General features: G+C 39.5%; 1 protein-coding gene across 10 annotated transcripts in view; it reads right to left on the reverse strand.

The window, feature by feature from the left end:
• The window catches only part of EMSY (EMSY transcriptional repressor, BRCA2 interacting), a 42,065-nt gene extending 18,959 nt beyond the window's left edge, over positions 1-23,106 (reverse strand). For 6 of the 10 annotated variants that reach the window (XM_036381591.1, XM_036381572.1, XM_036381556.1 and 3 more), the window contains exons 1-9: positions 22,999-23,106; positions 21,919-22,027; positions 18,484-18,583; positions 17,775-17,849; positions 15,384-15,559; positions 13,990-14,142; positions 9,203-9,462; positions 4,493-4,760; positions 2,153-2,428 (exon numbers count right to left, since the gene is read on the reverse strand). In XM_036381591.1, the coding sequence (XP_036237484.1) occupies positions 2,153-2,428; positions 4,493-4,760; positions 9,203-9,462; positions 13,990-14,142; positions 15,384-15,559; positions 17,775-17,849; positions 18,484-18,583; positions 21,919-21,988 (1,378 nt within the window). In that variant the 5' untranslated portion in view covers positions 21,989-22,027; positions 22,999-23,106. The remainder of the gene's footprint in view (positions 1-2,152; positions 2,429-4,492; positions 4,761-9,202; positions 9,463-13,989; positions 14,143-15,383; positions 15,560-17,774; positions 17,850-18,483; positions 18,584-21,918; positions 22,028-22,998) is intronic. The other 4 variants (XM_036381609.1, XM_054518616.1, XM_036381600.1 and 1 more) reach the window with 2 other exon arrangements.
• Between the last annotated feature and the right edge of the window lie 3,686 nt (positions 23,107-26,792).

Consider the following 26,792-nt stretch of genomic DNA (forward strand, 5'->3'; position numbering starts at 1 on the left):
AGGAAAGGAGAAAGGTCACTGTTAAAATACAGGCACGATAAGTTACTTTCTGAAATGCTTTCTCAGACCAAGGCCTAGTGGGCAAGTAGCCCCACAAGGCTTCAATTCTGAGCCCATATATTCTTGATAATGAAAAAAATTATTTACTTTTTGAGTTTGGTTTTTTGGGGTTTTTTTTTGCTTAGTTTTAGTTGGGTTTTGTTTGTTTTGCAATACCAAGAAAGTCATCATCTTTGCCTTTCATGTGCCTGTTTCAGTTCTTAGCTACTTTCACTGTCCGTTCCATCACTGATTTGTTGATGTTATTTTTTATTTTTCCTGGTACATGATACAAAAAACCAGAACTTTCCCAGGAGCCAACAGGTTACAACCAAGACTGAATAGGTTCATATACTATGAACCATCTAGAAGCAAAGTAATTCTTCATCAATTCAGTCTATAAATCCTAATGTGTCATAAGCCCAAACAAACTTTACCATCCTGAATAAATTATAAAACATTTCTGTACAAGGAGTATTAGTGACTATAAGGAAGCAACTGTGACACTGGCTAGGGAAGGTTACTTAAGTAAACTGCTCACTTTCCCCTTGATTTACTGGTCATCTTAAAGCCACAAAGAAATTTGGCTTAAGCTATGAGTAGATCAGTAAGAATGAAGGATGAGGGCACCTTAGTACCTCCAGGATTCTGCTCCCTTTCTCTTCATTTTATGTTGGGGAATGGTACCTCTGTGAGATTCACTTCTCAGATTCACTTCTCAGTTGCAAACCAGTGGATTCACAACATCTGTTCAAAAGTACATCCAGGAGATGTGCATCTTATGATCTGTTCCATGATGAGGTAAATGCATGGCATTGTGGTGGCCAAATGCCATGGAACATACAGCCTGAATGAATCCCATCTAGATGAAGCACTTAGGTTTGTACACAAGTATTCCTAGGTGAAAAGTCTTGTCCACTTGAGATGTGGAACATCCTCCAGAGAGGTTTTCTTCTCTCTACACTGACTATAAAAGCAGTACAGAGCAAGTAAGCTCCAAACTGAAAGAGAAATTGAAGTCTCTGTATCATCCAAACTGGATAAAAAGTAAAGTCTCCATGAAAACTGATTCACATCTTCCAGAAAGAATTGGTATCAGATGCTATTTCCAAAGAAACTTTTAACTAAAAAGCACAATGAGCTGAAATTCATTGTAGAAGATGAGGAAATGAAGCTCACATTGATATTGTTCAGTGGCTGGAAGCCTTTTTTATGTCTTAATTAGTAGCTATTACTTTTCTTAGCATGGTCCTATAATCCAAAAGGTAGTTTTATCAAAGGACAGGAGTAGGTAGTTTTATCAAAGGACAGGAGTAGGTAGTTTTATCAAAGGAGTAGGGCTGTTTATTTTTTCATTCCATGGTCTATTTTCATTGTTTGATCTAAATAGTATGATATAAAGTAAGATTTTTACTGACTGGATTAAAATAAAATACTGATTTTATATTAATATACATAAAAATACTTTGCACTTTTATAGCACTTATTTGACAACTGGTTAACTTTGCAAACTTTATTTCTTACTACTTCTTGCTGAGATAAAAACTGTGTGCTACAGCAGAGAGAAGCCAAGAAAGAAAGATAATATGACTTGCCCAAAGTCAGCTGAATGAATCAATATCACAAAAAGAATCCAGTCTAACTTCCAGATCTAATTATTTGTTTTGACAAGTACCTCAAAAGTACGTTTTGATTTCTGGACCAAAGAAAATAATTAAAACATGGAGTAACTTCTTTTTCCAGGTGATATAGTTGAACAACTCTTGGATCTTCAGAAAACTGGTGTGTTTTAGGTTGCCCATCACATTATTTTTGAAGTTATTTACATACCTCTCAACCTCTAAGATAAAAACATATATACCTAAAGCATAGTCTGTAATACCTGAACCAAACAAGAAGAGTGAAAGAACCAAATTCTTTAATTACTCTTATTTGAAAACATTAAAACATCCTTCACTATCTACTTATATTCATGTTTGAAGCCAAATCCTCTACTCAAGAGATCATGCCTTCATGACCACTCCCCCATAAACATCTTGGGGCAGAATTCTGCCCTGCTTTCCTGAGTTGCAGCCAGACCTCATCAACGTGACCCAAGATCAACTCCAACTACCTGATTCCTGTTTGATCTGAATGGTGGGCTTGATGCCAGCTGGCAGCTGAGACTGCTGTGGCTGCTGCTGGGCTGCAGAACACGGCACCAGCTGCTGCTGCGATTGCTGCGATTGCTGCTGCTGCTGTTGGGCCTGCTGGACTTGGTGCAGCTGCTGTTTGGGAGACTGCTGATGCTGTTTGGGAAACTGTGCTAAGATCTGAGTCGGATTCCCAACCAGACCTTTCGGGGAAGGTAGTCTGGTAGAGGCAACTTTAACTGCTGATGTAGATACACCTGTGAAAGAGTAAAGGGTTTAAGATTCACCAGTGCAATGAGAAAGAAAAATACTATAATTTCTAAAATAATCTTACATTTCAATTATCTTTACTACTGAAAAATACATTGATATATGTAAGGAAATAAAGCTCCCATGTAGCAGAAGTGCTCTGTTAGGAGGCAATGGAGCTTCATACAGATTTTCAATGTGGCAGCAGAACAGCAGCTAATGGAAAGACCACAAACCCAGTTTATTTCTGCACCTTTTGTAATACCCATAATTCAATAATATTTTCAAAGTCTCATCTTTAAGCTTCAAGATAGCAAAATACCTATAGAGAAAGTATTTTAAATATAGATATAGATATATTTGTATTTATAAATATTTATAACAATCTAGTTTAGTGGAAGGTGTTTTAGCCCCTGGCAGAGGGGCTGGAACTAGATCTTTAAGGTCCCTTTCAACCCAAAATATTCTGTGATTCAATGATTCTAAAATCACAATTGCAAGAAGTTGGCATTAGGACAATGTCAAATATCAAACCCATCCTCATTGGAAGGGAGTATGTGCTAGCTAAAGAGTTGTTTGGAATTAAAAAAAAAATCAAGTGATTGTATGTAAATTATAAAACTGTGGGCAACCTGTTTTGGGCTGTTAGGTTAGGTGATCTTATAAGCAAAAGTAATTAAAAGAAGTCTGCAGTACGATGGAAAGACAAAGTTCCCAAATAAATCTTATTACTGATTTCTGTCATTCCCTTACATAGCTGTCACAGCATTTACAGCAAAATCTGACTTTGTATATAATTGTAAACTCCACATCCATAAACACCAAAACAGACAATAAGTCCATATCTTATGAAGTAATTTTTTAACTAAATCCCAGTTGCAGTGGAAAACAGAAACAGATGGCAGTGATAATGACTGAAATCATAGTAAAGATACAATTTTGGCAATCTAAATAAGCAACCCTTTTCTCACTGCATCATTTAAGGTGACTACACTAGTTCCTTGGGCAGCTCTTTTCATTCATGAGTTTAACTTTACATTTGAAGATATTACCAGTTCATGTCACACAACTTTTCACCAGCATCTTCTGCAATGCCACTGACAGTCTTGGAAAAAAAACTGGTGGAGAGATACTCCACCTAATGTACTTTAGAATTAAAGCCTCCTCCATGATCAAACCCAACTAAGAATCAACAGTTCAAACAATATGAAAGCCTGCTGTGAGCCCTTCTGCTCTACAGATTAACATCTGATTATATCAATATAAGCAATAGGGAAGGAAAATACCTCCTCAGCCTTGATATGGCAATCCAATGTTTTGTGGAATGGAGCAAGAATGGAAAATACAGACCAGGAAAAATTGTGATGTGACACTTGTAATTGTCAGGCAGTTTTTCTTTCAAGTGCTGCTCACTAAGACTCATTCATTCATTCATTCATTCATTCATTCATTCATTCATTCATTCATTCACAGCTTCCCTTTTAAATGCTAGCTGGTGGCTGTGAAGCTGAAACAGTCAAGCTAGCATACACAGTTGGAATTTGAAATCAGAAACCTAAGAATTTTAATCAGGCCCACTCAGGTCTTAATTATAAAGAACTTTAAAACTGGCATGCTGATAAAAGATACTGATAAAAAGGTGTAAACACTTCTACCTTTCAGAATTGTCATCTGGGCATGTTAATAAGTTGTATTTACTTGACGTTAACTTCACATGTTTTTGTAAATTGAGCTTTTAAAGATGCAATCACCTTGAAAATGTACATTTTTCTATGCACCAGACAAAGTTCTTGAAGCCAGTCATTTTGAGGTCATATTGTTTTAGAGCTAGGTCACACCACTGCATCACATCCTCTTTAAAAAGAGGATCTGCGCATTAACTATTGAAGTACAGAGGAAAACAGTTCAACAAGAACTTTTGTGAAGCCTCTTGGATCAGTTTCCTCAGCAGATTTCTTTCACATGGCCTGTGCTTTACTCATATGTAAACAAAAAGTGCATCTCCCCAATGCTATTCTCAAAGCAAAGTCCAATTCCTCTGTGAAAGAGCCTTGATAAGAGAATTGCCATACCTTGTGCTACTGTTGACATAACCACTGACGGTGTGGATGACACTACAGCAGTCACAGCAATGGTATTTGCAGTGCAGGAGGGAGTGGAGCAGCTGCTGCTGCTGCTGCCCACAGAGGACTGGGAAGCAGTGATAACCACGGGCTGCTTTTGAGTAGTTGAGGCAATGACTGATGTTGGGACAAGTTTTGTAACTGCTGCATAGTTGTGGGACTTGGAAAGGATGTTGGGTACAAAAGTTGAGCTTGGAGAGGTGGTTACTATTATGACCTAAAAAAAGAAAAAAAAAAAAAAAACAAGAAGAAATTCATTTGTTCCTTGTGTCTATATTTCAGTAACATGTCTGTCTATTTAGTTTTAGGGATACATGTTTATTGAGAGCTTTTAAAACTGTCAATCACATTTGCTCACAAGAAAAGTTTCAACTATTTTGAAGAAGTGGTGATAAACAGTTCCTTAAAATTAGGATTTTTAAGCAAAACAATTACTATTGAATAAAGTAAAATTATCTCATGTCTGAAGGCAAACAGACAGGAATGAACTTGACTTCATTAAACTGGGCCAGGAAGCTTGAAACCCATTTTAAGAGAAATTGAATGGATTTCCAGCAAGTTTTAAGTGTTACTCTTCCAAACCTTGCAAAAATATCAAGAAACAGCAACGAGAGAAAATAGATTTTTTTTTTCTTTAACAATTAACAAGCACTTGCTGAGTCAGTAATGAGAAATGCTTTTGATCCACAAGGCTGTAAATAATATTTCATCAGTGAAAGAAAAATGCTGTAGGTTTGAAGCAATTTCTGCTTTACTTAGTGCTCTCAATAGCAAGAAATTATTTCAGATTTGTCTGAAGAGAATAAACACCACCCCAGTGCAAAGTTACAACTACAACTCCATGAATCTGATCTGACATAGAAAAACACAGAATTCATGACAGCATTGGAAGAAGTCTGTCCTTGTGCAACTCACCTAGGAAACTAAACATTTATTAAGTATTGAATATGGGTACTGTTTACATTAAAAAATCCTTTTTGTTCAACTTATATGTCCCTCCTTGTACTTACATAGTTAAAATAGAAAAAGAAGCACAAAAATACAACATTTTCAACTTATCATGCAAGAATATTGAGAAATTACTTTAATAATGCTGTTGTCCCAAGAAATATTTGTTATTAAAACCTTGAAAATTTAAACTTATTAATGATTCAATGTAACAAAATCCAATAGAAAAAGAAGGCACAAAAGGGGCAAAGAAAACCTGTGTCAGCTCACACAAAGTGTTATGTTGCTAGCCAAGCACTACTGAAACCTTGCCTGATAAAGAAATAATACGATAATGGCACCAGAAACAGATTTAAGCAACAAATCAAGCATCAAGAGATTACAAGTTTATAACTTGCTTAAAGAAAAATAAGAAAAGAAAAAATAAATAAAAGGGAAATAGCCACATGGATGGAATAAAAGCAGCAAATTTCACCAATATGGCTGATTTGGCCTCTCCTTTTGCCCAAGCTCTTAGTTTGATGGTCTCTGCTGCTCAGATAAATCTTTAATATCTTGATCTGAGGAAAATCAAAACCTTACTACCCTACAAGCTATAGCAGGTTGACCACAACTAATCCGTGTCTGAAGGACAAGGTTTCCACATTCTGCTGCTTTTCTACTTGGTTGCATTCTCCAGTGAGAACATTTTCTCTGCATCAGTCCTATTGTTGCATTCTGCCTGATTTTGATTTAATTAAAACACCTTTCTCAAATTGCTCTTAGGCTACAACCATGCAGATGAGCTAAACATGACACAGCTTGTTCTAGTGTGAGAATTGGAAGTGAAAGGATTCTATGATATGCCTCTGGACTTTCATCCTGTTTCTTAAACTGTCAGTTTTACACTAGGAATACTTCCAACTGTCTGAAGTTTAGGGTCAGCTCCATTCCACCCAGACTAACTAGTTTAGGAACACAGTCAAAGGACAACTTGCAGATTAAAAAGGCAAATTATAGGTTAGAGTGAATATGAACTATACTAAACAGGGCAAGTTCAGCATCAAAACTAATACAGATATGTACAATGAAACTGGGCATAATCACAACTCCTGTAGACAACTGCATTTCCTTAAGTCCATGATTATCATTTAAAAATACTTTATTTAATCAAGGAAGGAATAAAGCCTTTAAAGCATTACAGTTCAACAGTGACTGCTATACTGTGACTAAGCAGGTTTGTGTCTGTCTATTCTATCTCATCTTTCAAAATTAACAGAGCAGAGCAAAGTTCAGTACCTTCTGTGTTGTGGTGTTTGTTGTCTATGTTGAGGGCTTAGTGAAGGTTATTTTCACATGCATGAAGTATATCCAGAAAACATAAAATCCAGGTAAAAAGGTAAGTTTTAAAGTTCAAATCACAACCACTGTATTTCTGAAATACTATTCTTCATATATGTTGAAATGATCCAAATAATCTCATCATGGGTACCAAAACTGCATCCCATGTTTTACAGCAGAGAAACTGCCTGACTTTAAACGTACACACACACACACACACAAACAAATCAAGGTGGTAATTTTGTTGTTAATGGTTCTAGTTGTTACAGTAAAATCTAATTCCCAACATGTACTGAATTTAGTCCTGTCAGCTCTATTTTGAGAGATGTCAAAACTTACTCCCTGAAAAAATAAGGTTATTATAACTGCCAGAAACTTCACTAGCTAGATTCCTTCCATGTCCTACACAGGTGACTTTATTACAAGAGAACCCAGAAACTGGAGCTGTGACATTTTAGTTGTTATGACAGCTCTTCCTCCAACCTACTAAAATGTCGAAACAATTCAAAGAGGTGGCATGCAGAAATAAAGAATTTCATTCACTTCTAACAAATTACACTCAAATTGGAAATGTCCTGTTCGATATGAAAGAACAAAACTGACTTTTAATTTAAAACTACTAAAGGGGATTTCTCCCAGCAAAATCATCCAGTTATATTTTTTGGCATATCTAAATCCAACAAAAGAGGGCACTGTGACAAGTTCAGATACAAACACTACTCTAGCTAACAAAACAAGCACTGATTTTCCTGTCGCTGCAGATTAGTAAGACAGTCAAATAACAAGAATGCAAAGTGACCTCTCAAATTTCCATGTCAGAACAAGTGGAGAGGCATAACTGCAGGAAAGGTCCTATCAACAGTCCACTCTTCTGGAGACTTGGTACACTTCATCTTTAACTTCCATGATATAACACACCCATACTTAATACAACCCTACAGATGTTTAAGGCAGAAAATTATTCCTGCACTAATTATAACCCTAATATGCAACAGGATGGATAGGTGAAGCCCTGCAGTAGCTGTGGACTTGCTGCACTGAATTTAATTTGATGGTTTATGCTCACACATGGATTTCTCTAATACACTCATGTATTCAGGGATGAAATTTGATTAAGGACACTGTTAAAGAAGAGTGAATCAAATGAAAGCATCTTCCCTGGAGTGGGAAGAGGTCAGAAAGCTAATATCTTTATTGCACATTACTTGGTTTTAAAGTTTCCAAAAATCAAGACACGGGAACTCTGGTGATCCGAAGAGAGTCATAAAGCAATTGAGAAGACTAGTAGGACAAATGCAAATGTTTGAGCTTAATAGTCAGACTCTCACTGTTGGAAAAAAAAAGCTTGTTAGTGGCCAGCCTAGCATAAGTCTGTTGGTATTGAGGCAAAATTAATTCCACAGAGACCCTATGTCTCCCTAAAGTCTGCTGTACTTAACTGCACCAAGAATGAACTTGGTCTGAAACATTCCTTTTTTTTAATCTTAAAAATAGAAAAATAGACACAACTGAAGTGGTAATATAGTCATGCCATACATTAGGCACTTAATCTAAGTCCAGTACAAAATTTAAACAAGGAAAACCTTTTCTGCACTTCGCATTGTGGTGAAAGCTAAGCACACTCAGCTGAAATAATGCAACTGATTTTGACCACTGTAACACTGTTAATGTAGAATGAGAAATGGCACACTAGTACTGAAAGGAAAATAAAACCCCTGGACTTTGACCAGCTCCAAGAATAAGCATTATAGATCCCAAAACACTAGTCTCTAGATAAAAGACTTGGCAAGGGAAAGCCCATGCCACCTCTCCTGGAATTCTACTACTGCAAAGAGTAATTATAAATAAGGAAAATAGAAATAAGAAAGATTACCTTTGACCAACAGTTGTTACCATCTGAAGGCTGTTCAGTGGCCTATGTGATCCAGTTCTCAGTGGACTAGTGTCCATATCACAAAACCCAACACCACAAATGGTACTAACTGGTAACCTTGTTGGCAGTCTCACCAGACAGGCCAAGAATTGAATGAGCATGGAGACTGAATCCCCTCTCATCCCTAGAAGTGGTCCCTTCAGGTCAGGGTTGAGGCACATTGGTGGGGCAGTCTGGGGGAAGCTTGCACTCCCGCTGCCTGTGCTGTACCTGTTCTGTGGATAAAAAGAGGGCTTCAGTCTCCACGGCTGTCAATCCAGGTCCTTTCACACACAGGTGAACTAAATTCATACAAGAGTTTGGTTTTCCCTTTGCTTGTTTTAAAGAGGGATTACCTTATCCCAAGCGCAATCCTTAAAAAACAGCTAGTCAGATCACAGAAAGGAAGAGTCAAACATCACATCTTATTCATTGATAAAACCAGAATAAAGGAACATTTGGCAGCTTCCCCCACATACCTTCTGTGTTGTGGTGTTTGTTGTCTGTGTTGAGGGCTTAGTGAAGGTTATTTTCACAGGCGACATGTGTGGTGGTAAGGAGTTGGCAATGCTCTGCATTATATTACTCATTTTGGGGCTCCCACTTACAGGCACTGTGATAGTTTTAGTGACAGGAGTCACTGCCTTCGGAACTTCTTTCAGGAGAACAGGGGAAGAACTAGAAGAATTCGTTCGCCGTCTTTTGCGGGGCTTTTCATCATCATCTGAGCAGCTGACACCTGGAAAAGAAACACTCTCTCTAAATTGTGTTTCCCCTGTCTGCAGATCTCAGTGCCTTCTGAAACACTACATCCTCTTTGAGTCTTACACCCTCTTTCAAGTAAGATAAAAAGAAATAAAGGATAAATTACATCTTATGGTCACAACTAAGTTGTATCACACCTCAGATGCTCTTAGTCCTTGATATGGGCCACACTCAGTGCCATGAATCGGGGACAAATCACCCAAAATCCCAAGCGACTCAGTTACTGGGTTACTTCATTCAGTCTGAGAGATTAAAAGAACATAAGAGCCCATACAAGGCTTTCATTCTGTCTACAGAAGTTTGACTAGAAGCTACACACACAAGGGGATTGGGATCATGCCACACACATTTTAGTTTAAACTTTTACACTACTTCAGGGGTTTTTTTTTGGTGGTGATTTTGTTTACAGCAACTGGACTATCGAAGTTTATCCTCCTATAGCTTCCTTAGACTTCAGCTTTGCACCTACTTTCGTGTCTTATTTACCCTTACAGTACCCTTCTGCCTTTCACCTTAATACAGCATCTTGAGATATAATTCTTTCTTTCATTATATAGTTTAACTATGAAGGTCGAGCCTCACTTCATCAGCTTTTGCCTTCTTTGGTGCATTTTGTGCAACAGATATAAAACGGCACCTAGCACACAATAATGAAAAACAAAAGAAGTCCAGGTTCAAAAAGAGTTCTTTCTTCCTCACAATCATATACTACACACATAGAAAAAAAAATCTGCTGCAATATTTAGCTCAGGAAAGGATAACAGTGTGATTAATGGATCTTAAATCCAAATGAAACTTGCCAAAGTAGGCAACAGATTCATAAATTACGGAAAGGCACAGGTGTCACAGACATTTTATGAAAAATCGTTTTGCTAGGATCTTTTCTCCTGAGAAGCCTCAGAGGAAAAGAAAAACAATAATTATCTTCTGCTGTGGAATGCAACAGGTGCATCTTTGATTGGTCTCATGTGATTGTTTTTAATTAATGGCCAATCACAGTCCAGCTGTCTCGGACTCTCTGGTCAGTCACAAGATTTTATTATCATCCCATTCTTTTCTATTCCTTGCTAGCCTTCTGATGAAATCCTCTCTTCTATTCTTTTAGTATAGTTTAAATATAATATCTTATCATAAAATAATAAATCAGCCTTCTGAAAGATGGAGTCAAGATTCTTGTCTCTTCTCTCGTCCTGGGACCCCTGTGAACACCAGCACACACAGGTCAGTGACTTTGCAAACCTCTCACAGCTACTCGGTAGCATTGAAGGCAGGAAGGCTCTACAGAAGGGATCTGAACAATCTGAATCCATGGGCTGAGGTTCAGCAAGGCCAAGTGCCAGGTCCTGCCCTTGGACCACAGCCATCTCATGCAGAGCTACAGGCTGGGGGCACAGTGGCTTAAGGGTGGCAAGGCAGGAAGGGACGTGGGAATGCTGGCCAAAGCTGTCTGGATATGAGCCAGCTGTGCCCAGGTGGGCAAGGACAATGGCACCTGGGCTGTATCAGCACTGGTGTGGCAGCAGGACCAGGGCAGTGACCATTCCCTATGCTGGGAACTGCTGAAGTACCTCCAGTCCTGGGGTCACTTCTGGGCACTGCCTGACAAGAGAGACACTGAGGTGCTGGAGCGCTTCCAGAGAAGGGAACAGAGCTGGGGAAGGGTCTGGAGCAGCAGGAGCACCTGAGGAAGCTGGGGGACTCAGACTGGAGAAAAGGAGGTTATGGGAGGACATTCTTGCTCTCAACAACTCCCTGACAGGAGGATGTAGCCAGATGGGGGTTGGGCTCTTCTCCCAGGTAACAAGTGAGAGGACAAGAGGAAATAGCATTAAATTGTGCCAGGGGAGGTCCAGAGTAGGTATTAGAAAAAAACCAAAAACCTCACTGGAAGAGTAGTCAGGCATTGGAATAAGTTGCCTGGGGAGACAACAGTCTGGAAGTGTTCAGGAGGTATCTGAATGAGACACTTGGGGATGTAGTTTAGGGGTGACTATGATGGTGCTGGGCTGATGCTTGGACTAGATGATCTTAAAGGTCCCTTCCAATCTTGACAAATCTGCAATCCTGTTATTTATGTTTACCATGCTAACCTGTGTCAAACCGTTTAAAAAGAAAAACAATCAAGGAGAAGCTGAACAGATACAATCTTGCCTATGCAAAAGATGATTGAAAATCTTGTTCCATGTGCATGGAGCTTAAAGACAAGAACACCACCACAGCAAAAAGCAGTCTTGCTGGTGATCAAAGCAAACTTGGTTGGCCGTCAATCTCTAGTAAGGGCCAAGATCTAATTATGGCCAATCTCTAATTAGAATTAATATTCTGGCATTCAAAATGTGAAGATCCAAGACCTAACATGGACAAGAAACTGCCCAGCACCACAACAGGCAATTGTAGAAAAATGGTATTCTCTCTCAGCAGGAGTAGCAGCTCATTTGCAGGTACCTGTCCAAAGGCTGACAACTGTATCTACAGAGACAGCAAAATGAACTAGGGAAGAGAAGCAAACTTCAAAAATGTAGCTTTAGTTGGCTGTAGCAGTACAAGTGAAGTGTGGATCTATAAAACCAGATTTCAAATCAATATATTATATCCTATTCTCAATCAATCAAAATATTCTAATCAATAATTTACCCTACGCCCCTGAATAAGCCTAGTGGTGATCTCCTTCTATAAAGCAGAGGTTTGATTACATAACTTTAAGGTTTATTATGGACAAGCTTCTAAGTATTACTGTGAGTGCACTATAGAAACTTGTAACTATGACTGCATTAATCATATTGAATGTGCACAGTCATTTAAAAATCTCAGAATCCATTTAAATCCAAAATCCACATGCAGCTAGCATGTTAGGACACAGTTGTTATTTTGGTGGGGCACCAAGAAATAGAGAAAACTTTGTTTGTGGTCCTCATCCACAAAAAACCCCATCAACCAATCCATCAAGACATCAGAAATTAACATTAAACTAGCAGAGCATTATTTTATGTTAAGTACAGCTCATTTCACCTCCTATTTTCACTCCTGGGGTTTTGCAAGAATATTATTCTTATCATTTCATGTTAGAAATTGCTATACAAGGTTTTCCACTGACATTTAGCTAAAAGGTAATACAGCTTTGACTGTAACTCACACTTGATAAGTAAGGAAGAGTCATGGAAAGGTTAATGGCTCAATCAGAGTGTGACTTGGAAGAGGTTACACCACAGACCAGTGGCAAAGTCCTGACTGTAACTCAGATCTCCCAAATTTGCTCCTAAGCAGGTTTGTTAAAATCAATGCGACTGGTGTCACATACTCTGAAAGACAGACAATTCCTTAAAAAAAAAAGAATAAAAACAATAACAACAGAACAAAGCACATGAAGTAGGGCGAAAAAAATTAAATCTAGGGACAGACAATGAAAATTATCATCCCTGTATCATGTGCCTAGACTTATTTGATATTCATTATCATGTAGTAATTCAATAAAGCCTACATTAAAATTTTAAGATGTTAAGAATGTTTTCCCCTGAATCTTCAAACTAAACCCAAGTGATTAGTGCATAGATCAGAAAAATGAAAACTCAATGGAAAGGGTTTCATGCGTTGACAGAGCCATTAACAAGGGTTTTTTTGCAAGTAACATTAAATTTATGTACTAAGTGGCATTTCTGATTAGCTAGAAGCTTATACAGATGTACAGATATAGCATAAAGATAATAATTTTTAATAATTAAATATTTTTAAATATTAAAGGTATACAGAGCAAGCATAAAAATAGCATTTATCTACTATTAATCTTTACTTGTTGTTTTGATAGAATCAAGTAAGAACTGAAGGAAACATTTTAATAGTAAAATAAAACTACCCATGATGAGGGCATATATATGAGAACATAATCTGCTTTTAGAACTAGCTGACTTGCTAGCCAAACAAAGATGGGGACACATACACCCTCTGAAGAAAAAAGACTGTTTCTAGATTCTATGTCCTGAATTTCCAGATTTAATTATATGAAGATGGGTCTCTGGTAAGAATTTGTAAGAAGTTTTTGCAGCTGCCAAGGAACACAAGCTTCACTAAGACTGACTTCCAGGTAAATCACAAAATGGCAGACACTGTATGTAAGCATAAACCCCTGCCAAACCACATCCAAAAATAAAAAAATTCTATGTCAACTGTGAAAGTGGAAAAGAGGGACCTTTTCTAATTCAACTAAGTGACTACTATGCATAGTTCTCAAAAAGATGGATCAGAAATTCACTGATATACAGAAATGTCTATATTTAATTTTCAAACTATTTTTCACTTGTCGTCCTTGCAGCATTTTGCAGTGAGTGGATTTATCCTGAACACTATTTATCTGAAAAAGGGAAGCAATAAATTCACTCTCTAGACTAAACGAAGGCACAAAGGCCTGAAATGACTTGCCCAATGCTGGAGTGTTTAATTTGGTCTATGCCTCAGCCATGTTCTCCCTTTCTTTCCCTTTTGTTAATCAGGTGCTAGTATCACTTACTTTTGACGTAAACAGTACTTCCACTTGGCAAGACGACTACATTGGAGGCTGGACTGGCAGGTCTGGGGGACTTCACTGTCGCTACACTGCCACTTGGAACAGGGGTAGATGTTGGGGTTGAAGTGGTACTTGTGTAGGAATAGCAAACCACCACTGAAGAGGAGAAAAGACACCTTCCATATAACTGAAGTGCAGAATCCCATTATTCTATCACTATTTTTACAACTGAAATGGAAGCCAAAGACTTACTGGGTTTACTATCTGTGGTTTTGCCTCTGCATTCCTGTTACTGTGGAATATTGCCCAGTTTGAGCTAAGCATGGCCATGAGATTAATGGTCTTCAAAGACAACACAAAAATCTAAACTCCTGTCCTCCCATCCCCAAAAATCTGTGCTGCCAACGTGAAAATTTTGTATTGATCTTTGCTTTACTTTATAATTTGTTATTTTTACTTTTAGCACTAATTCAATATGTTGATCTTTTTGCTTTTCTATAAGTGATCACATCTAGACAAGTAACTGACAGAAAAGTGTTATTGTCTCAACAGTACATCAGTTGAAAAAACCAAAATATTCGTTCAGTAGTGAAGAACTGATTGTGCTAATAAGCTTTTTTAAACCACTGCTTTTAAGTAATAACACAATGATGCAGTACTTCTCACAATACCAGGGTAAAACAGCTTGTTTCAAGAAGTGCTACACATTCCCCAGTTGTATGAAGCCTAATTCAAGCCTGCTGAGCCAAGCTAGTTGGAATGTGTACTACCATTATTTAGAAAGCACAGGAAAAGCAGAAAGCAACCTTTTTACTTGTTCCCATAGTACATTTAATCTGAAGGAAAAAACCCCAAGTTGTATTTTCTTGATTTTAACCAAAACCTACTTGCACTCTTAAAACAAAACATTCTGAAACAGCTTTCATCACTTACAGAGCTTTACAAAATCTAGCCATTAGTCCAAGTTTTTAAAGTTTACAGAGCTGAAGAAGTTAATCAGTGAATGTCATTTCCTGACAAACTGGACTCTTTATATTTCAGTTGCTAGTGTCAATAATACAAAGCAGTCAGATTAATGCTGCAGATACCACAAAGGTATCTTTAAAAAAAGAGATATTTTATATTTCTGTGAATAATGTTTGGTAAGAAAGATTTGGATTTTTTTTAATAGGTTCATAGAATGGTTTGGGTTGGAAGGAACTTTGAAGCTACCTAGTTCCAACCCCCTGCCATCAGCAGGGACACCTTCCACTAGACTGAGTTGCTCCAAGTCCCGTCCAACCAGCCTCAAAAAAATATCTTTAATATTTAACACTTAAAATCTAAGACACCAGTTTCTATTGTGACGTTGTTTTTACATTCCCATAGATTGAAGCAGAGCTCCATCTTTCTCTCACCTTCCTTGTTTCCAGTTTCTGCAGGAACTGGCAGAGACGCATTGTGCTGGATGGCTGCGTTGGCAACAGCGTTGGCGGTGACAGTGAAAGCTGTTTGTGGCACGAGCCGTGGCATCAGCGGCACCAGCCGACGACCTTCTATGGACCACTCAGAAGAGCTGTTTGGTCCGGACATACTAAACAGAAATGCATACTCTCTAAGTATTTTGGCTTTCGAGTACATTTCTTTTCAATAGTGCAAGTGTAAAAGGCAGTTTAAGACATACTAGAGCACTAATACTCAACTTTCTTTATTTCATGAAAGCCCTTCCATTTTTGTCACTTGATATAATACCCTTCCCGTTTTAAATTGAAGAGTTGACTCTTCTTTTGTTGTTTTGCTTTACAGAGCTGTTCAAGGGCCAGAGGTGTGTGAATGCCATACTCAAACCTCCTACATTAGGTTAGCTACTATTCAGTTGCTGTACTCTCTACTTCTGGCTTATGAAAATACCAAGAAACCAAACAGATATCATAAAATACTATTGAAATGGATTATGTTACAGGGAAAAAACTCTCAGTTTCTAAGGCAAATTTTGTTTTACCTGAACAGAAGAGTTTCTGATGCTTGTAAAAGTAGTCCCAAACAAGGTGACAGAACATGAGATGATTTAAATGCACCCTCAACATGAGATGATTTAAATGCACCCTCAGCATCTTTCTGAACAGAAAGCTGTCTTCTGCTCTAGTTTGCTCTTAATCTCAGTACTTACACCCACACTAGAATGTTTCATAAAAACACCATTCTTATCTAGATGGAGAAATATTTTTGACTGTTTTACATGAGTCATTTGTCAAATCAGCAAAACCAAAATGGCAAATTATTTTTCAATGCTGTGATGTTTTTAAGCAAATCAACCCATTTAATGTATTAATATATTCTAAAAGATAACTTCTCACATGAAATATTTCAAGCAAATTGCAGCAAGAGCTACTACAAAGTAGTTTGTAAAATGCAGAGTATCTGCTCTGTTATTAAATCTTGGTATGCTTCAGCATGTCTCATACATATGCATATTGTATAAAGAGAGCTACATAAGCTAAGGAAAAGATACATTTTAAAAACAAAAAATAAAGGGTACAAAAGGTAGCAAAGTAGCTTTCCTAATGAGTTAAGAGAATTATGTAAGTCAAATACTATATTACCAACCATCACTCATAAGGAATCACCATAGGAAAAATAAAGAAAATCAGCACTTCAAAACTGCACCTTGTCTGGATGATAATATTTCATTGAAGTGCAAGACCTCAGGACAAACTATTCATGCTTTGCAAAATGCTAAGACTAGAAGTACTACCTAAAAGGAAAACTTGATTCAGGAAAAGAATCCTTATTTGATAACTACATGCTTTTCACTATTCCCCCCCATTTATTTAAAGGGGTGTAAGGACGTTGGTGGGTTTTGTTTGGTGAACAGCATACTTCTAAATCTTTAAACTTGAAAATTAAAACTTAAAGTCTTTCCACAGCACTAAACCAGTTTGCTGATTTTGACTAGACTTGGATCAAACAATTGCTAACTCCAAGTGTCCTGCTATTCATATTATTTCCTTTCTTTCCTCTTCACAACACCAAAGCTACAACAGTCAAACATAAAAAATTCAACAGCTGTAACACAGAATAAGAAAAATATACAGACACAATGCAGCTCTGTTTAAAGACAGTCCTTAACAGTAAGACTATTAAGTAATTACCAAAAATACAAAGCTACCTGGCCTACTGCTCCTCCACCTCTCAAAATCATGGGGAGCTTGTGAAAGCAAATGCAAGGAGGAACCAGCCCAGCTGATGCCAGCACAGCAGCTGCATCGCTGAGAGTGGTGGACACTGATGTCATCAGCTTGCTGCAGCTTTTTCTACTCTGATCATTTTTTCCTTTCTATGCTGATACTCTGTTTTACACTAATCTGCCACCTCTCTTCCTCTCTTTGTCTTTCTTATGTAGTTTTCTCTTTCTTCTTAATACAGCCTTTCCAAACTGATTAAAATAAAACTAAAAGCAAAACAAAGAAACAAACAAAAGCAAATATGTTCATCCTACTTAGGAGTATCTGTATTTTCTCCATTCTCTGTTTATTCTGGTCTATCTTACAGAATGGTCTCCATGCCAAAAAACTGTTTCTTACATTGCACTTGCACAGTGAATGGGATAGCCTTGGATCCAAAATGTAATGGTACAATGTAAAAGTAAATAACTGTTTAGGTCCTTGTATATCTTCATCCATACAGTGTTTTAACTACTGGTTCTTTAAACCACCATCAATCCTCAAAATTCTACCATTCAGTTAAGGCATAATGGATTTCCCAAAAGGTACTTTTGCAAATCAGTGACAAAGTTACTTGGAACTTACTTGTGTGCAATTGTTGTTAATCGTTCATCATTTACTGCTCTCCGAACTTCGGCACGATGTCGCTCTGTTGAAATACTATTAAAAAAACAAGTGTATTTTAATCAGAGGAGAATATTAGCATTCATCTAAAAATTCCAGCTAAAATTAAACTTATGAATAATTTATCTAAGAGAAGAAAGGGGACAGCACTTACACTTAAGAGACTGTCACTTAACCCTTGCTGTCACAGAGAGATTATCGTATTATTGCTCAAAAATATTACTGAAGAATGAAAAGAACATTACTGTTCAAAGGGTATCCTTGAAAAACAGCTAGAATCCAACCTCCTAATGAGATCAATACATTTAAAGGATAAGGCAGAAAAGTTCACATAGGACACACAGCATTCTTTCTTGAGGTACCTTGGGTTCAAAGACCTAGGAGTTCTACCTAGACAAAACCCCAAGCCAGTGTACATTCACAACCTGGCTGTAACCCTTTTAACACTCAGTATCCCAAAAAGTACCAACGAACCAGTAAGGCTTCTACCACTGAAGGATGGTTGTTTTCCTAATTAAAAACTCCAAGGAGAACAGGAATGAAACCTTGGCAACATGGAGAATTACTTCTCCAAATTTGGATTTACGTTGTGATCCCAGTGAAAGAAAAAGCATGTAACACCTTAAAAGAAAACAGGTCATAGTTCTTAGTTTGAAAAGATCAGGTTTACCTAAGCACTTTAGAGAGTTCTCCAAGAAGATCCTTCTTCTCTTTTGTAAGGTCTCCCTGTGCACGTAAGGCACTGATGACACCTGCATAGGCCTCCAGCTCTGAAGAATTAGAGTGAATAATATTTCCATTTAATGCTCACAGCAAAGGGGAAAAAATATTGTTTTTCATATTACTGACAGCATTCTAATAATTTTCAAAATCATTAAGTGTAACATGTCTTTCAATTATTTAGTGCTATTTCAAAAGAGATTGATGATTTGGAACTCTCAGTCAATTACTCTGCAGCATAAAACATTTCTATGAAACAACTGTCTCATCACAGAGGATTATCCAGTTTACAAACCCAAATGAATGTGTCAAGCTCTCTCTGACCTGACAATTCAGGCAAAAAAGCTTGAAGAAATTGTTTGGAGAGTAGTTCAGAATTCTCTTCACACGTATCATTATTATGAGTTCTATGGAAAAGCTTGGCTTGAGATAAAAATACACTATCAAAAGAGCAACTGGTTTTCTTGGAATGCCTTTCCCTAATCAGCATGGAGAACATCAGCTCTAGTTTGTTAAATACGATCATCATAATCTTTTTTGCCTATTTACTTGATATGGTACAACTGCTTGAATCTGAAAGAAACTCAACACAATGAATTAAACCTGCTCAACACAAAGTAAACAATCCAGCTATTCTTAAACATAGAACTACCACAAAGACTAACTCACAAAAATACAGCGCTGATTTACCAGAAATGTGTAATTCTAGGTGACTGAGATGTCATGTCAACAGCACTTTAAAAAAATCAAAACGTAAAAGGCTACTGATATTTTTGAAATTTTTCCTACTAGCCAGGGTGAGGATACATCTAATGCAAACAATGAATCCTGCTAATTTGGCAAAGAATGACTCGCTATTCTCAGCTTCAGACTCTTTAGGGAAACCCGAAACAAAAATTCTCTTGATCCTTACACAGGTGCCTTTCATTTGACACTTCCATTTCAGCAGCCAACCCAAACAACCCCACGACAGATCCCAGTTACCCAAAACCAAGAATAAAAGGTGCAGGCCAAAACCTAACATTGCTGAAATTTGCTGCCAAAAAAAAAAGACTGACGCTTTTCTGAAAAGTTTCTGTTTAGGATTCCAAAGAGCTAATTTCCAAATGAAATCAAGGAATTGTGCTGAAAAGAAGTTCTGCTCTCCTGTCCCAATTAAGCAGATAAAACAAAAAAGCAGAGTAATTTTTGTTAACTATGCAGCCTGCACAGGGATGCTGAGTGACCTACAGAAGCATTTACAGCTTCAGTTATAAAACATTCACTAATTAATGCAATGGTTATTACTAATATCAATATTTATTTAGACAACCATGGTACAATATTCATGATACTTATTATTTTCCTCTGTTAACAACTCAAAGTAATTCTCAGATGCAACCATATAATTATTTATCGAGGGCAGACTTTTTTTTCTTTTTGCATTATAAATAAAGAGCCTCTACACTATAGCTGTAAAAATGCACATTCTGGTCTTTTGGAAGCTAGCAAGGATTACAGAACAGCTGTAACTTCCTCCCTTTTGTGTTTATGCAGCAACACAAAACACATGAACTAGCTAAAATGGGTTTGGCAAGTAAATATCATTATTGCTAGTGTTAGGTGCTACAATCATCACCTCGTTCAGTAATAAACCACAACCAACACCAGGTCCTGCATTCCTCAAGATGCATTTCAGCCTCACCTACATCCCTGCTTCACTCTTTACAGAGCATTCCCACTACTGCTGTGCCATTAGCCAAATTAGATGTTGGGCTGTGAGCTGGAAAAGCAGGACCCTCTAAAGTAGATGGCTATTGCTGCATGTGACTGTCACACAGCTACTGCTGCCACTGCCTGTGCTCCTTCACCCCCAGTCCCGCGGTGTGCCTCCTCTCAGCCCACAGAGGCAGGGCCCCCTTGTGGGGACACAGCTCATGCCAGCAAAACAAAAATTATTATTTTTGAATTATTTTTCCCTTTCTTTCAGCGTAGGTTATGTCATGGAAGGATGTGTAGCTGCAGTTCTGCTTGGCTCAGCTGCACCAGCAAGGTTCTGCCAGCACACCACTGTTAGCTCGGGTGAAAGTTTTTTTTCCAGGCTTCCAGCCAGCACAGCTACGTTAATGAAACTTAGTAGCACAAATCTGGTCAAAAGCTTTTGGCACTCTGAGCTTTCTCCTAGTTTCTGTACTTCTTGAGCCTTGTTTAAGACTTAGGGTTGTCACTTTAACAGACACTACAGCTTGTTGCAACCTTGCGTGCAACATGTATCACTGTTCCAACAGCATGCATACCCCACATTGCCAACAAATTAAATAAAAAGGGCAAAGGGAGGGAAAATAAATTCTCAACTCTCAAAAAATAAAGTGGATGGCTCCACCATGTATGAGAACCTTGGTACAGTTAAGAAATACAGCACACCATCTCTTAGCAGTCAAACAAAATGAGAACACAAAAAGCTGTCACTTGACAGTCACAGGAAGTTAGAGGGAGCCTCAACTTTCTTCTTGACATCATCTCCTAGATTATGGTCCTCAGAAGAAACTGAAAAATATAAGGCTTTTTTCTTTTCTCATCCAGTATCATTTAACTGGCGAAACTCCAAACCCTTAATTACACAAATTCAGCCGTAAGAACTCAAAACCAACTATGCTGGATCAGAGCAAAGGTCTAACAAAGGATTCTCTCCCCTGCAGTAGCCAAAAGCAGCTAAGTGAGGAAAGAGCAAATGTTTTAGTACTTTCCAAAACACAGAAGCATCTCTCTCATACACTTAGATCTACAAGGACAGAGCACAAAAATATCTTCCAGTGTCTTGGGGAGGGGCCTCAAATACTGAGCTACATTTGAAACAATGAAAAAGATTCCTGTGGTTATGGCTGTTGAGTGAGGACATCATTTTCCCACTTCCCTGACAACCTGTGTAACTGCAAATCACAAATAGCATTTTTTTAAATCCTGTTTTATGTCTTCACAATAATAACTTCAATACTTGAGTCATCCCTACAGGGACAATTAAACCAGGATTCCACTATGCTTTCTGGGGGTACAAAAAGGTGTCTAATACAGAACTGGGGGAAAAAAAACCAACCCCAAAGGTTCTCTTTGAAAATTTTGCTGCATGTTAATAGTGACAGAAAATCACAGCCCTGCAACACAGCATCTAGGACATCCAGGAGAGATTCAACCACATCAAAACAATTCTTCTCTACTCATTTTGCCAGGGCTGAGAGTGTCAGCCAAACATAACTTTAAGCCAGGGCTGTCAAACCAATGACACATGGAAAACACAGGAGATTACTTGCAAGTTGCCTGTAGACATATTAAAATATTTCATGCAAGCAGCATGAAGGCAAATCTTAAAAGGGCAAAATACAGACCCACAAATTGTATCTTACTGTACCCAGTTTGCGAAGGATCCTCTTGCACTCATCCCTACTGAGGTCCAGAAGAGTAGGCCACACCACAGGCATCCTTCCCTTGTGTCTGTGCTCCCACAGAGCTCAGCCTCGCTGCAAAAGGAATATAAACGCTCAAGCCCATCATTTATTGATTTCCCAAGCCGATTAATGTGAACTCCTTAGCCTGCTCACAACTCCACCGACACATTCGCTCCCATCCCCGCCACAATCTTTGTAGTGGCATGAAGGAATTCGGCAGTTTCACAAGAGCATGCACTTCCTATGCTCTCTAGCTCAAATGCATCACACAAGCCTTTTTACAGTGTCCTATCTCCTTCTGAAGCCTATTTTTTTCAGGCTGAAACGCTCTCCGAAATGATGTTTAAGTCTCCTCCCTCTCTTTATGCAGAGTACCTATTAAAAGAATTCTTCCAGCGAACCGCACGCTCCCCTTCCCCCCGGAGAACGCGTTTTGCGCCAGCATATATTATATGACAGGATAGCAAAAACATGATGTGTGAAAATTTGCTCTCCACATACCAACACCAGCCCCCTCCCCCAAAAAATCAGCCAAACACGGGAACCCCTGGATCCCAACGAAGCGAGATTTCGTGGGTGGCGGGGAGAGAGGGCGCATCTCCGCGATGCGACGAGGATAATAAAGGGAAAAGAGCAGCCGGAGGCGAGTTGGGCAAGCGGGGCTTGGGCCGGGCAAGGAGCGGGGGTGGGGAGGGCTGGGCACCGGGAACAAAAGCCCCGACGCCGTCGCAGCTTCCAGCGTGGGCTCGGAAGGGGGGAGGGTCTCCTACAAGGACGCCCGAAGGCAGCCGCCACCCGGGCATCCCCGCCCGCCCTGCCCGGCCCTGGGCCCTGGGGACTGGCCGGAGCCAGTGGCGCTGCGTTCCCGCCGGGATCGGGGAAAGAGAGAGAGGGAGCGGGCGGCGGCTGGCGCTGCTTCCCGGCATCGGCCGGGGCGCTGCCCTGGGCCCGTAAGGGGGCGGCGGGTCCCCGCCGTCCCGGAAACGGAGCTGCCCCTCTCCCTGAGGCGGACCGCCCCAGGTGTGGCGGGGAGCAGGACCCACCTGCCCGGCCGTGCCCAGCACATCGAAGGCTCCGCAGCAGCCGCACCCCTCCCCCCCGCCGCTCGCCACTGCCGGGCTCGGGTTTGTTTAGTGGCGGCGGCGACGGCGTTTACTCGGGCCAAGATGGCGGACGGGAGCGCTACGCATGCGCGGGCGCCCCGAGGTACGCTAGGAATTGTAGTCTCTGCCGCCCCTCTGCCGTGAGGAGCTGGAGGAAACGGGTGCCAAGATGGACGCTCGAATGAACAATGAGCATGCGCATTGACGAGGAGCATGCTGGGAACGATAGTTCTCTCGGTGTTAATGCGTAGGAAGCAGCGCCCACCGTCCCGCCGTGGCTCGGCGGGCGGGTACGGGCAGCCGGAAGGGACAAAACACGTTGCGCGTTCTCTGCCGGGCTGGGGCGCGCTAGGGCGGTTCGAACGCAGCCGCGTACCGCAGAAGTCTAGGAAATAACAGCTGGCCACCACTCCTGGAACGAAATATGGCAGGGAAGAACATCACCCCAACGCCATTGGGCTATCTGCAGTTTTCTAACTTGAAACGGATGCAGGTGGCGCGCGGGGTTGCAGCGAAGCGCTTGTAGGGACCAATAAGGGAATAAATTCCGCACCTACAGCCCCGTCACAGCCGCTCCGGGTGTTTCTGTTCCCCCAAGAAGAGCAACCACCTGTGAAAAATGCGTATTTTATGATTGGCTTTCGCAAATATTAAAATGAATATTATATGCGTTATGTTAGAAAGTTATGCTGTATTAATTTCTTAAGTAGTGTCTTAAACATAGGTTATAAAAATGTTAAAATAGAAACTATGCTATGTAAGATACTTTTTTAAAAGAAAGGACTTGCAACGAGATAGCAGCCACAGCACACCTAAATCTTTCAGAGAAAGAGAATTTATTGCCCCATTATCAGGAGAAACAAACTTCCCGCCTCGCTCAGGATAGGAGACGCCGTCAGGATTCATAGGAAGGAATTGACACTGACCATACAGAATCTTGTGTTTGAACGGAATTTATGCATCATGTATGAGGTGTATGAATATGCAACAGGCTGTTGCTTTTAAGGGTTAATCCTCTGTTAATGGGTGTCCTTTTTCGGGCTTATTTTGCCCAGAAAAAGGTACCTGGATGTCCGTAACTCTTTGTTTTTATTGTCTCATATTATCCTAATCCAAATTGTCCAAAATTTTATTACTCTAATTATATTGCTATTTTTATAACCAAATGATCAAATTTTTTATAACTCAGATGATCAAATATTATGGTGACCTGATGAGCAACACTCTTCAAGTTGTTGTGATCTCTCTTGTGCCTTCATTTCCCATTTTTATAATGCACTTTAAAAACTAACAACAGACAATGATATATAACAGCTAGGCATTATGTGCAGGGTGCTGAGGCCCTGGCACAGGTTGCCCAGGGAAGCTGTGGATGCCCCATCCCTGGAAGTGTTCAAGGCCAGGTTGATGGGGCTTGGAGCAACCTGGTCTAGTGGAAGGTGTCCCTGCCCATGGTAGGGGGCTGTAACCAGGACATCTTTCAGGCCCCTTCCAATCAAAACCACTCCAGGATTCCATGATTAATTTTATAAAAGCATGCTGCTGGGTATTCTTTTTAAGAATTTGCTCAATTATATAAACAAAATCTGTTCCTCCTTTCAGAAAGGGAAAGAAATCTCTACTTCTTTTTATTATGTTCTCTACAACTCAAAAATTTCAGATTCCCCATTGGCTTAAGCAATATGAATCTCATAAGTAACTGGTCTAATTAATCACACTTTTTGGATGCTAACAGAATATTCTGTCTCACCACACTTATTTTTGTCCTCAAAGACAATGGAAGAGAAGCAAGCTTGGAAGCCTCAGCTGTGAGATGGCCCAAGGAAGAGCTCTGATTTTCCCAGAGAGGTGATTTGTATGCAGCTCAGGTCACCGGGACAAAGCTGTGTTTCTCAGCTCTTTAGGGGCTCATAGGAAATGAGTGGAGCAGCCTCTCCGTAGTTCTCACTGGGTTATTAACTGCATCTCCCCTGCATCACTGCAACCTGATTGATACAGGCTCTGCAATAATCCCTTTTCTTCAGAACAGCTTTTCATGGATTGAAGAGAGGTGCTTCAGCTTGGTACTGTATGGGAACCAGGCACAGCTGTGACAGCTGCTGCTTTTATCAGGTAAACAGTGAATTTCCAGCTTCCAAGAGACTTACGCTAGTAATTTTAAAAGTATAATTGGAAAATCAAAGGAAAAACTGTATTTGTTTCAGTATGCCAGCAATTGAGAAAGAAGTAGAAAAAATCCACTATGCTTTTGATACTAAGATGAACGTAACACGATAGATAATTTCATATATTAGGGAATTTGAGGATAGTTTAAAGTATCTTCCATGTCTTGCATAAGAGAGAAATAGACTAGATTCTAATATGAGTTAAATTGGCCTTTGTTTCCCAGTGGCTTAATCAATGGAGTTTCCACTTATCCTAATAGGTTATTCAGTGACTCAATACATTTTCCTAAGATGATCATCTCTGTTTAAATGGCATTCTTCTTCCCTCAGACCACTGGTAATTTCTCCTCCTCCTCAAACATTTTCCCATCACATTTTTCCTCCTGGCTAAGAGAAAAGCAGAAGCCACAACAATACCTCGGTGCTGGCAGCTTACAGAGGAGCTTTTTATACACAGCCTTGTCAGACAGATTGTCAGCCAGGACTATTTGTATTTAAAATCACAAAGATATTTCAACTACTTTTACGAAAGATATCTTTGTGTTGCCAATCAATAGATATTTCCCCCCCTATTGTAAGCATATTCTATTAATCAGATGCTTTTTGTTTTAAAAATCCTAAGAGCTTCTGAGCTGTAAGTATCTTAATTCAGCAAACATTAAAAAATGCATCAAAATGCCACTGTGTATCGAGTTAAGCATCTATTTAAACAGTTTGCTACACTGAGGCAAACTCAACAACGGAACCTCAGCTAATGAAAAAATCACTTGTGACATTTTGCGACATATCAAAGCAGGAATTAAACCTGGTACCCTCTGCAATCTTGGGAGGCAGATAAAAACCTCAGTCCTCTTTGTGGCTTGCTGTATTGGCAAAGAACATATAAATTTGCCTGCTCAGAACAGGAAATTAAGGAATGAAGCAAAGTATTGAAGTTATTGCTCCACTGAGCCACTTGAGTCCTTATCTATGGCGACATATGTGTTATACAAACACTGGGTATCTCTAACAAGCTTCTGCCATTCAAAGAATATATATATATGTATTCCAGATATATATCCCAGACCAGCAATTAGCAGAATTCAGTCACACTGGGAGCCAATTTGCCCTGTATTCTAGGGAAGCTTGCATTTTCTTTTTCAAGTTGCACTTTGAACCCATCCACGGATCATCTATTGCTTTAAAGTTCAAATCAACTCACCAACAAATTACTTGCTGGTGAGGGGCTTGGAACACAAGCCCTCTGTGGAATGATTGAGGGAGCTGGGGCTGTTTAGCCTGGAGAAAAGGAGATTCAGAGGTGACCTTATCACTCTCTACAACTTCCTGAAGGGTGGCTGCAGCCAGGTGAGGGTTGGTCTCTGTCTCCAGGCAGCAACTGACAGAATGAGAGGACACAATCTTAAACTGCGCCAAGGGAAATATGGATTAGATATTAGGAAAAAGTTTTTTACAGGAAGAGTGATAAAGTACTGGAATGGTCTGCCTGGGGAGGTGGTGGAGTCACCATCCCTGGATGGGTTTAAAAAAAGACTGGATGTGGCACTCGGTGCCATGGTTCAGTTGAGG

The sequence above is a fragment of the Molothrus ater genome, chromosome 2, assembly GCF_012460135.2.
Source record: "Molothrus ater isolate BHLD 08-10-18 breed brown headed cowbird chromosome 2, BPBGC_Mater_1.1, whole genome shotgun sequence".
NCBI lineage: Eukaryota > Metazoa > Chordata > Aves > Passeriformes > Icteridae > Molothrus > Molothrus ater.